This window comes from Terrapene carolina, unplaced genomic scaffold (assembly GCF_002925995.2).
Source record: "Terrapene carolina triunguis isolate 2854851 unplaced genomic scaffold, T_m_triunguis-2.0 Scaffold28703, whole genome shotgun sequence".
Classification (NCBI taxonomy): Eukaryota; Metazoa; Chordata; order Testudines; family Emydidae; genus Terrapene; species Terrapene triunguis.
In genome coordinates this window covers 21183-33038 of record NW_020693054.1, presented here as the reverse complement: position 1 = coordinate 33038, position 11856 = coordinate 21183, and the positions used below count along the sequence as shown (strand labels likewise).

At 54.2% G+C, this 11856-nt stretch overlaps 1 protein-coding gene across 1 annotated transcript in view; it reads right to left on the bottom strand.

The window, feature by feature from the left end:
• Positions 1–5263: 5263 nt before the first annotated feature.
• LOC112125412 (cytochrome P450 2A13-like) overlaps positions 5264–11856 on the bottom strand; it is an 11141-nt gene continuing 4548 nt past the window's right edge. Inside the window, exons 5-9 of the mRNA XM_026662599.2 lie at positions 11336–11512; positions 10673–10814; positions 8227–8414; positions 6994–7135; positions 5264–5538 (exon numbers count right to left, since the gene is read on the bottom strand). Of these exons, the coding sequence (XP_026518384.1) occupies positions 5357–5538; positions 6994–7135; positions 8227–8414; positions 10673–10814; positions 11336–11512 (831 nt within the window). The 3' untranslated portion in view covers positions 5264–5356. The remainder of the gene's footprint in view (positions 5539–6993; positions 7136–8226; positions 8415–10672; positions 10815–11335; positions 11513–11856) is intronic.

The following is an 11856-nucleotide window of genomic DNA, read 5'->3' as shown; positions in this document are numbered from 1 at the left end:
AGGGGCGGGGCTAGGGCCCCGTGGAGTGTTCTCTTTTTTTATTTTTTAAATATGGTAACCCTAGTCTGCATCCTACCTGCAGAAAATGGCGCGAAGGCCCTGTTCTCTTTGAAGGTGCAGTTTTCATCCAGAAAACAGTTGGGGTTAAATTTATCTGGGGTTTAAACTCCTTGGAGTCGAGGTGCAGAACCTGGTGGAGAGGCAGTGGAGCGGAGATGGGGAGTAACTCGGCGTAGACGTAATAATCATCAGGAGTGACTGCCTGGGGCCAAGCAAGCGCCATGGCACCGTTACACTAAACTTCTGCTCCACGTTGTACTTAGCGAGCAAGGCACAGCTGGGCCCGCTCCGGGATGTCAGCTGTGAGTAAGCGTAACGACTGACGACAATGATTAGCAAATAGCGAGCTGCAATTAGCAAGTATTCATTAACAATTAATGCTAATTACAAATAAAGCACATTGTAGGCATGTGAGACATGAGTAATTACTGATGGTTGAAAATCAATAAATGATTAGCCATTAGCATGTATTCACAATTAATAAATACATACCCTACTAATTAAGCACATGGGAAATGAATAATTACGGATTGTTAAAAATCAATAATTAATTATTAGCAATTAACAACTATTAATTAGTAATTAGCACTTAAGAGACCCAGTTATTAATAGTTAGCAATTAGTAGCAACTGTTATTTATTGACCATGAATGCCAATAATATAACGGATCAGCAATTAATAGTAGCATGTTATAATTAGGAATAAATTAATGTAAAGCTTTGCTAACAACAGTGGGCAATGACAAGAGAGTGTTATCAATTAACGATCACTAGAAATAATATCATTAGGAATGACTATGAGCAAAGCCCATAGAGCGCTGCCCGCACTCGGGTCTCTTTGCCCACGGCAGGGTCAATAGACCCCTGTGGGTCTGGCTTCGGTAACTGGATCAGCCATAGCGCCGCTGGGGTCACTGGGGCCAGACCCCCAAGCTCCATGGGCGTGAGTGGGGCCAGCCCCCCAAGCTGGTGTGCCTGGCTCCACGGCAGTCGATGAGGCAGACCCTCGGCGGGTGGCTATTGGCACCGGCCCAATGGAGTGTGGCTGATTTACACTTGCTGAGGCTCTGGCCCCGGGATCTGCACTGGCTGGAGTTGTACTGAGCCCTGCGTGGCCCTTGCCAGCTGGCGGGAAGTCCCCCTGCCGGCACACTCAGCCCCGCCGTGGATTGCGCCGCACTGACCTCGCCGCAGCTGGACGGCGCCACCTGCTTGGAGCCGACGGACACCAGGAACGCCGGCCCGTACGCCGCACTCAGCTGCAGAGACGTGCGCACCAGGGTGGGTACAGGGCGAGGGAGAGAGCGGGGGCATCGCCTCCACGCAGGGCATGGCTGGCCAGAGCGATGTGGGGGATTTGATGGCATCGAATCCAAACCCAGAGCAGCAGTGCACTCAGATAGGAGCCCCAAAGCTGAGCCGTAAACGTATCTGATCACAACTCAGAATCCATCCATCCGTTCTATCCTTCCATCCCCATTCAAACCCATCATCCATCCACCCATCCATCCCCATACAGAGCCATCTATCTACCCCCATTCACACCCATCAGCCATCCATCCATCCGTTCTATCCTTCCATCCCCATTCACACCCATCTCTCTACCCCCCATTCACACCCATCAGCCATCCATCCATCCCCATTCAAACCCATCATCCATCCATCCATCCCCATACAGAGCCATCTAGCTACCCCCATTCACACCCATCATCCATCCATCCATCCATCCCCATTCACACCCATCATCCATCCATCCATCCATCCATCCCCATTCACACTCATCATCCATCCCCATCATCCATCCAGCCACATACAGAGCCATCTATCTACCCCCAGTCACACCCATCATCCATCCCATCCATCCCCATTCACACACATCATTTATTTATCCATCCCCATTCACACCCATCATTCATTCATCTGTCCCCATACAGAGCCATCTATCTACCCCCATTCACACCCATCCATCCATCCATCCATCCCCATACAGAGCCATCTATCTACCCCCATTCACACCCATCATTCATCCATCCATTGCTGTGAGACGGGAACAATGGCTCACCCGTCTCGCTCACCTCCCGGGCTTACGGGGTTCTTTGGGGAGCCAGGCACTGACTGGGCCCTCAGACGCGTCACCTGGAACTTTCTCCAAAGGCCCAATCCAGGAAAGACCCCTCGTTCAGAGCGCTGACCTGGCCCCCAATGGGATCTGAACCCAAAGGGTTGTTGCAAGGAGGAGGGAGGTAAATTGTTCTTCCTCAGAGGACAGGACAAGAAGCAATGGGCTTAAATTGCAGCCCAGGGCGGTTTAGATTGGACATTAGGAAAAACTTCCTGACTGTCGGGGTGGTTAGACACTGGAATAAATTGCCTAGGGAGGTGGTGGAATCTCCATCATTTGGGATTTTTAAGAGCAGTTTAGACAAACACCTGTCAGGAATGATCAATACTGAGCCCTGCCGTGAGTGGAGGGGACAGGACTAGATGACGTCTCAGGGTCCCTGCCTGTCCTACGATTCTCTGATTCTGTGTGCTCCTGGGCTGTCCTGAGTAGCGCTGGGCTCAAGCACACGCTTAAACGCTTTCCTGAATCGGGGCCTAAGGCTTGTGACCTGCGTAAGCCTTCGACATGGAGTTTCACAGGTGCCCCCGGAGCTGGCCCCACGGCACTGGGTGAATTCTGCCCTTATGATCACCTGCCACATGCGATGAGGGTTAATGATTGATGAAGGCGCACAGATAAGAAGGACAATGGCCCTTGGATCATTCCCCCCGATGCGCTGCCCAGACCCCAGCTGAGATCAGGGCCCCATCGCGCCTGGCGCTGCCCAGACCCACAATGAGAGACAGTCCCTGCCCCAAATCTAACCAGATTCTCTTATGAAATTTCCACTTTCTTCCTGGGTTGGAATTGCTTTGCTATGGTAATTCAGGTCACCGTCTGAGCCAATGGACCTGATTCTGTCACCCGGGGGCCCCTCAGGGCCAGGGTAAAGGGGGCTTGAAGTGGAGGAAATGGCCCCTCAGAATTCCCCCTGCACGTAGGATGTTGTAAGGTCCCTGCTCCCAACCCTTGGCACAGGGGTCAGCTCCGGGGCGTGGCCAGAGCACACGGCGCTGTGGCTAGTCTCTGCTCCCCAGGGCCCATAGGGGGCAGGACGTGAGTTAGGGTAGCCCTGAGGTTGCTCTAACTAACACAAAGAGCTGCAAAGGGGAGCTTAAAGCCACTTTGACACCCTGCTCCTGTCCCAGCCGCAGGGATGGGGTAAATGTGTATGAGGCCATGGCCTTTAGGGGGTTTTGTTGTGATACAGCACCAGCAGCGTCTGACCTTTTACCCTACTTCAGAGGTTTTCAACCTGCGGGGCCGCAGCCCCCTGGGGGTCCGCAGACTATGTCTGAGATTTAACGGGGTCCGCACCTCCAGTTGAAATGGAAAAAGGTTGAAAACCCCTGGCCCAGGGCCATGTGAAAAGCGCATGATTTCGGCATCACAAATCCTCATGATTTTCTGGGTCTCCACTGCTCATTTGGATCACCCCAGCTCTCCGTCCAGGCTGGCCAAAGGCCGGGCCGGCTGCTGCCAACACATGGGGAGAGAGCGGCCTGTCCCTGGGAGCTGGGTTCTGGGAATGTTCATTGCCCTTTGCTAACGTGTCCATGGAGCGGTCCCAGGGACCCGTTCAACGTGCGGGCCTGGGATCCATGGGGCTGATTCCCCCCTGCTTGTGCCCGGGGTCCGCTCTAGAGCTGGGGGATGGTTCTTCAGTGAATAGTGAGTTTGCCCCAGAAATGCAGAGTTGGGGGCAGCCAAATTGTCCATGAACGTGGGTCAAATTCAGTAAATAGTTTGGTCTGGGGAAAAAAATTGATCCCCCCTTCCCCCCCCCTCCCCGACAAAACAGCTGTTGATCCTTTCCAAAGTCAGTGTTTTGCCTTGTCATTCTGTTGGGAAGCTTGTTTTTCCATGTTGGGTGGTTTTTTCTTGGTTTTTCATTCTGGTGACCAAAATTCACCTTCAGCTTGAAACAAACTGATATCCGTCCCCTCCACCCCCCGCACTCAGCTCTTGGCATCTCGCACACCAGGGACAAAGTGAGCGCAAAGCTGGACCCATCTGTAGCGTGTTACATTCCCCTTTGCACTGGTGAAAGTGACCCCCCCGGCCGGGATCAGGGCCCTGTTTTGCTGGGTGAGAGCCTGTCCCTGCCCCAAAGAGATCCCGGGCTGAAGAGAAAGAGACATGCCCAAGGCCACTGAGCAGGTCGGTAGCAGAACCAGGATTAAACCCCGGGTCTCTGGACGCTCAAGACAGTGCCCTTGCCTCTAGGCCACGCTGCCACCATTTCTAGCTGGTGAATTTCAACAGAGACCCGGGCAAAGAGCGATGCATGCACTGCTCCCTCGCTACAGGGGGCAATGAAGAACCCCCCCTCCGAGCGGCATGTCCTTCCCTGGCCCCAGAGCAGTCACAATTTACTGCTGGTCGGTGTCAGCCATTGTCACCCACTCTCTGCCCGTTCCCCGCCCACCTGCTCCGGGGAGAGGCTCGTTAGCCATCAATAATCAGCGCTCCGCATAATTACTGGGGTCTGACCCACTCCAATTTATTAGCTAATTCAGACGACAGCTAAGCCAGCTTCCATGGGTGTTAGCGCAGGAGTTAACTGAACAGCGTGGTACAGAGACCCAAACCGTGAAACCGGCCCTGCAGCCGTGAGCGCGGAGCCGTCTGGTTCCGATAACCCGCCTGCCCCAGACTGCTGTCCCCTTCGGTTCTCACTAGTGCGGCTCCGGACAAAGGCTGTTTTTTGGAACATTTCCAAACCGAAATGTGACCGATTTCTCGCTGCAACGTCAGGGCTCTGCTGCTTATTCAGTATCGCCTGGTCGGTTGCGGTTTGCATCCTGCTGACTCCATCAAGAGAGCAGAGCGCTGGTCTCCTCGTGCGAGCAGCAAGCAGCTATTCCGCGGGATCCCGAAGCACCGCGCTGCTCTGGCTCACGGACTCGCTACGAGGCCTCGCAAGAGACTGGCCCATCAGTAAATAGACTTTGGAGCGGCCAGGGCCAAGGACGGGAGGTGGGGGGGATGTAAAGGTGTCGGGGAGCCGGGATTCCCTTGCGCAGTGGGGAGATACAAGCTATCAGCTAGCCCTATGTGGCACTTTCACACAGCCAGATCCCCCCATTGGCTCCTGACAGGGCCAGTTCTCCACCTAATAAAGGTCTGGTTCCTTTGTGTTTCTCCCTCCCCAAGGCTGCCCCCAGAAATCCCGTCTGGCTCCGCGGGGCTGCTAGCGCGGGACCAGGCACAGCTCGTAGCTGCGGGGCAGGGTGGCGAACCCGACCAGCTTCGGGGAGATGTCGATGTCTTTGGGCTCCACGGGGGAGCGGAAGCGGAAGTTCTGCAGGATGCTGGTGAGGAAGAGGAAGAGTTCCATGCGCGCCAGCATCTCCCCGAAACAATACCTTTTCCCTAGGAGAGAGGACAAAGGAGGCGTCATGGCCCGGCCGCAGCAGGGTGTCAGGGGCAGGTGAGACTCTGGGAGGGGGTCTCACCCCTTGTCCAAACTCTGCCCCAGTCTGGAGCTCTGGCGGTGGCGATGGTTGGGGAAATTGGGCACCGTTCGTTTGAAGATCTGTAGAGGGGGCAGTTGCATGATGTTGCTGTGCTGGGAGGGGTTAATGAGGCAGATCTTTGAGCTCTAGACAGTCACTGACTTTGTGAAAGCAGCCGGCCGGATGCTCTGAGCCCTGCAGCTGGGCAAACAACAGGGGAGAAAAGTCTCCCTGATCTGTTCAGCTATCCTGCCCCGGGACAGACTGCGAGGACCCAGGAGGACGGAGAAATAACACGCTCGGGAGGGAGATATTACAGTCTGAAGGGATCACTGCGATCTTCCAGCCTGACCCCAGCAGAGCAGGTGCAGGAGAATCTCACCCAGTGACTTCCGCTACTGAGCCCAGCAATCTGTGTTTAATTACAGCGTCTCTTCCGGAAAGGCAGCCGGCCTGGCTCTGCAGCGGCCAAGCGACGGAAGCTGTTCCAGGGGCTAATTCCCCCCAGTCTTAAAAATTTGCACTTTATTTCTAGTTGGGATTTACCACCAAGCTTCAGCTTTCGGTCTTTGGCTCCCGTTCCGCCTTTGCTAGATTAGGGACCCCGCGGCCGTCAGATCCCTTCTCCCCCAGGCGGTGCCGATAGACCGGGATCAAATCACCCCTTAACCGCCGCTCCAATGAGCTCCCGGAGTCTCTGTGCAGCGGGTTCCCCAGACCTCCTCCGAGCCTGTAGCTCTTCTCCGAACCCTTTCCAGCTTGTCAGCACCGTGTGCAAGGCGTGGACACCGGAACCAGACACGGTGTCCCAGTCCGGCCTCAGCAATGCTGCATTCAGAGCTAACGTCGCCTGTCTGTTCCTAGGCCACATTCCCCACGACGCCCTGGGCAGGAATCCGCCCGATCGCGCCACTGGGAGACTGGCATTCGCTGGAGTGAGGGGCAAACGACCAAGCCTGGTTCGGAGAAAAGGAACCGGCTACTCCTGTGGGATGGCACAGGTGATAATTACCCCAGATGTGTCCGTCGGCCTCACCCGAGGTCAGGGTACCTTTGTGCTAGGCGCTGGACAGACCCATGGGGAGAGACGGTCCCTGCCCCAAAGAGCTCACAAGGCCCCGATTCCCCACGAGGCTTCAGCGCACACCTACCCCGGAGAATGTGTGAACAGCCCCCTTGACCCCAATGGAGTGACACTGATTTACACCGGCTGAGGATCTGGCCCCATTGGTGTGACACTGATTTACACCGGCTGAGGATCTGGCCTCACAATTCTCTGTACGCAGGGTGAGGTCTAGCAGCGGGCGGCTGGGCCAGGCCCAGATCTCGCTGCTTGGGACACTCAGAACCGAGCTCTGCGGGGGATTCGTACCTATTGAGAAGGGCACGAAGGCGTCGCTCTTCTTAAACTGGCCGTTCCCATCCAAGAAATGGCTGGGGTCGAAGGTGTCGGGGCGGCTGAACTGCGTGGGGTCATACAACACGGATCCCAGCATCGGGTACACCTCTGTCCCCTGGGGGAAGAGAAAGCAACAAACAGCAATGATTAAACGCAGATAACCCACAGCACTGGGGCACAATTCAGGGTCATTCTAACCATGGGAGGCATTTGCAATGCAAGCAAAGATCAAAATTCAAGCGGCCAGGAGAGGCCAGAATCCAAGGTGTCTCCCAGCGCCCTCTGCTCTAGCTACTGCCCTCAGCTCCTCCCGGAGCTGGGAAGGGAACCCAGGAGTCCGGACTCCTCCTTCTCACCACGGAACCATGCTGCCCCTGCATACAGCTATTGTCCAGTCTCAGACTCTGAGCTCTGTGGGGCAGCGTCTTTGTGTTCTGTGCATTACAGCACCGAGCGCGGTGGGGTCTGGTCCATGACTGGGGCTCCTAGACACGCTGGGAAAACCCACAGTAAACACAGGACACCATGGGCCAGATCCACAGCCGATGGACCTATGCTGATTAGTACCAGCTGCCCAGACCCCGACCGAGATCAGGGCCCCGTCACGCCGGGCGCTGCCCAGACCCCAACCGAGATCAGGGCCCCATCACGCCGGGCGCTGCCCAGACCCCGGCCGAGATCAGGGCCCCGTCATGCCGGGCGCTGCCCAGACCCTGGCTGAGATGAAGGCCCCGTCGCGCCGGGCACTGCCCGGACCCCGACTGAGATCAGGGCCCCATTGTGCAAGGTGCTGCACAGACATAGTGAGAGACACTCCCTGCCCCAAAGAGCTCCCTGTCTAAATAGACAAACAAAAGCTCATTAACTGCATGTATGTTAATTTAACAGATGGGGAAACTGAGGCACAGAGCGATACCCAAGGTCACACGATGAGTCAGTGGCAGAGCTGGGAATTGGACCTAGACAGAGGGTGGGAGGGAAAGAGTGTCACTCGAGGTCCTGTAGCAGGGCTGGGAACAGAAACCAGGTCTCATAAGCCCCAGTCTGGTGCCCGGGCCGCTAGACCACACGACTTCCCAGAGGCAGGCGGAGAACCCAGGCTTCCCGAGCTCCAGACCACCCCGGTGCCTGCTGCACCACACTGGGACAATGCTGAGCCCTACACAGCCATGGGGCGGGGTGGGGGATAGACGCCCCGGGACCTACCTTGGGAATAGTGTATCCCCGGAACTGGGTGTCCCTGGTCACCCGGCGCGCCAGGCCCATGGGGATGACGTCACAGAACCTCTGGAACTCGTGGATGACGGCGTCGGTGTAGGGCATGCGGCTCCGGTCCTCCATGCTCGGGGCGCGGTTCCGCCCGATCACCCGGTCGATCTCCTCGTGGATCTTTTCTGCGGAGACGTCAGCACAGCTCAAAGGGGGGGGCCCGTGCGAATCCGGATTGACCCCGGGGGGAACCGAGATCCGCATCTGGCCCTACCCCCACTGCCGTCAGGGGGTGGCTCTGGATTAGCCCCGGGGGAACCGAGATCTGAATCCAGCCCCTAGAATTGGAATCTGAAATAGCAACGCTGACCCGGCGTTCCCTGACCGTCGGCTTCCTTTGACGCACGACGGAGCGACACAGACAGGACACAAACTCGCTGCCGAGCTGTGACTGTCCGGCCCCATCTGGAGCTGGTGTAAAAGGAGGAACCGCTGCTGCCCTCAGCAGAGTCCGGCTGATTTACCCCAGCTGAGGATCCGGCCCTTTGCGTTTCCTTTGTCCCCCCGTGACGTTGCACTCCATATGATTTTATGGAAATACGCTAATGAGGGTGAATATAATGTAACTGGAATATGCTTCATGCAAAAGGTCTCTTGTAAGGTATCATTACAAAGCTTATAATCTCCTGAGTGTGGTCATCCTATTTGTATGAATGTATCACTCTTGTATCTGAAACTAGGAGTATGAAATATAACTCTGAGGGCCTATTGTAATTATGCAAAGTGTGAGCCATTAATGGTGGTTTGGAATCTTGATGGCTCCCATTAACCAGGACAATTGACTGTAGGTGGCTCTGTTTCTGGTCACTCAATAACAGACCTGAAAGTGGCAATTCTTCAACAAAAAAACTTCAAAAACAGACTCTAGCGTGAAGCTGCAGAACTGGAATTAATTTGAAAACTGGATACCATCAGATTAAGCCTGAATAAAGACTGGGAGTGGTTGGGTCATTACAAAACCTAAACTTAATTTCCCCAATACTAATTTTCCCCTACTGTTACTCACACCTTCTTGTCAACTGTCTGTAATGGGCCACTCTCTTACCACTTCAAAAGTTATTTTTCCTCCCTTGGTATCCTGCTGTTAATTGATTTATCTCGCTAGACTGACCTCACACTTGGTAAAGCAACCCCCATCCTTTCATGTATTTATACCTGCTCCTGGATTTTTCACTTCATGCATCTGATGAAGTGGGCTGTAGCCCACGAAAGCTTATGCCAAATAAATGTGTTAGTCTCTAAGGTGCCACCGGACTCCTGGTTGTTTTTGTTGATACAGACTAACACGGCTACCACTCTGAAATCTGTTTTACTTGTAAGCCTTCCTGTGAGTCAGGCCGGGAAGAATGGAGGCCGGGGGTCTCACAGGACATGTGACCATGTCACCTGGGACTGGAATCCATCTTAAACCTGGTGCTTTTCCATTGAGAAGGAAGGGTGGGGACCCAGAGAGACAAAAGATTCCCGCCTTGTGCCAAAGCTATAAAAGGGGGTGGAACAGAACAAGGGGGCTGCAGTCATGAGAAAACCCCTAGTTACCACCTGATCTGGAGCTAACAAGGACTGTACCGGGGAAAGGATTGGGCCCAGACTAGGAAGGAGTCTAGCCTGTGAAAGAAGCTTATTGGAACATCTCTGACGGTGAGATTTACCTGCATTCAGTTTCTTACTGTATTAGGCTTAGCTCAGTGGTTTGAGCATTGGCCTGCTAAATCCAGGGTTGTGAGTTCAATCCTTGAGGGGACCACTTAGGGATCTGGGGCAAAATCAGTACTTGGTCCTGCTACTGAAGGCAGGGGGCTAGACTCGATGACCTTTCAAGGTCCCTTCCAGTTCTAGGAGATAGGATATCTCCATTTATTTAATTTAACTTGCGTGTTTTGTTTTATTTTGCTCGGTAACTTACTTTGTTCTGTCTGTTATTACTTGGAACCACTTAAATCCTACTTTTTATACTTAATAAAATCACTTTTGCTTATAAATTAACCCAGAGTAAGTAATTAATTCCTGGGGGAGCAAACAGCTGTGCATATCTCGCTATCAGTGTTATAGAGGGCGGACAATTTATGAGTTTACCCTGCATAAGCTTTATACAGGGTAAAACGGATTCACTTGGGGTTTGGATCCCGTTGGGAGCTGGGTATCTGGGTGCTGGAGACAGGAGCCCTTCTTAAGCTGTTTTCAGTTAATTCTGCAGCTTTGAGGCGTGTGGTTCAGACCCTGGGTCTGTGTTGCAGCAGGCTGGCGTGTCTGGCTCAACAAGGCAGGGTTCTGAAGTCCCAAGCTGGCAGGGAAAACGGGCTCAGAGGTAGTCTCAGCACATCAGGTGGCAGTCCCAAGGGGGTCTCTGTGACCCAACCCGTCACACCCCCTTTCCAGTTACCTTCGATCTCTGGGTATTTCAGCAGGAGCAGGAAGCCGTAGCGCAGAGTGGTGCTGATGGTCTCCGTCCCGGCGAAGAAGATGTTGAACGTGGTCAGAACAATGTTCTTCAGGAAAAACTCAGAGGAAGGATTTTCCTTTTCCTTTAACAGAACGAGAAAAAAAAGTGCCAGGATGCGTGTGAGAACTCTGGGGATGTGGCTGGGAATGGAATCTGTCCGGGACTCCAGTGCACTGCACAGAAGCCAGGTCAGCGCCCATTAGTGTGGGGAGCTGCACGGACCCTGGCTGAAATCAGGGCCCCCGTTGGGGCGGGTGATAGAGTGAGGGACAATCCCTGCTCCAAGGAGCTCACAGTCTCAGAGGATGGCTCTCCATCCCCATTGTATAGGTGGGGAAACTGAGGTACAACACAATGCCGTGATTTGACTAAGGCCACATGGGGGATCAGTGGCAGAGCCCGGATCGCCTGAGTTCCAGCCCAGTGCTTTCCTCAAAGCCCGTTGTTCTTCGCTATCTGTGGGGTTTGATTTCTCTGCCCCAGAAGGTTTGAGGCCTGAACTGACCCCGTTACCAGTTGAACCCCTGGTTACAATCAGGCCGTTTGGTCTCTCAGGCCTGATACTGACCACGCTGAGCTGTCCCCTCCAGCTACGGCCGGTACCTGCTGCATTTTGACCAGGAAGCAGTCGATGAAATCCCGAGGGGCGCTGGGGTCCAGGGTCTCCTGGTTCGCCTTCACCTTCCTCTCGATGAACTTCTCCAGCCCCGCCAGCTGCTTGAACGCTGCGCGCTGGGGGCCAGGCAGGTAGCGCATGGTGCCCGAGAACATCTCGTAGAGCTGGGGGGCAGGGAGAGCAGAGACCCCACTGAACACGGGGTGGGTTGAGAGCCAATCTGTCTGTCTGTCTATATCCATCCCCATCCCACTGACCTATCTATATCTATCCCCACACACCCTCTGTATCTATCTATCTATCTATCTATCTATCTATCTATCTATCTATCTACCTATCTATCTATCTATCTATCCCCACACCCCCTGTATCTATCTATCCCCCCACACACCCTGTATCTATCTATCTATCTATCTATCTATCCCCACACCCCCCGTATCTATCTATCCCCACACACCCTCTGTATCTATCTATCTATCCCCATACGCCCCCGTATCTATCTATCCCC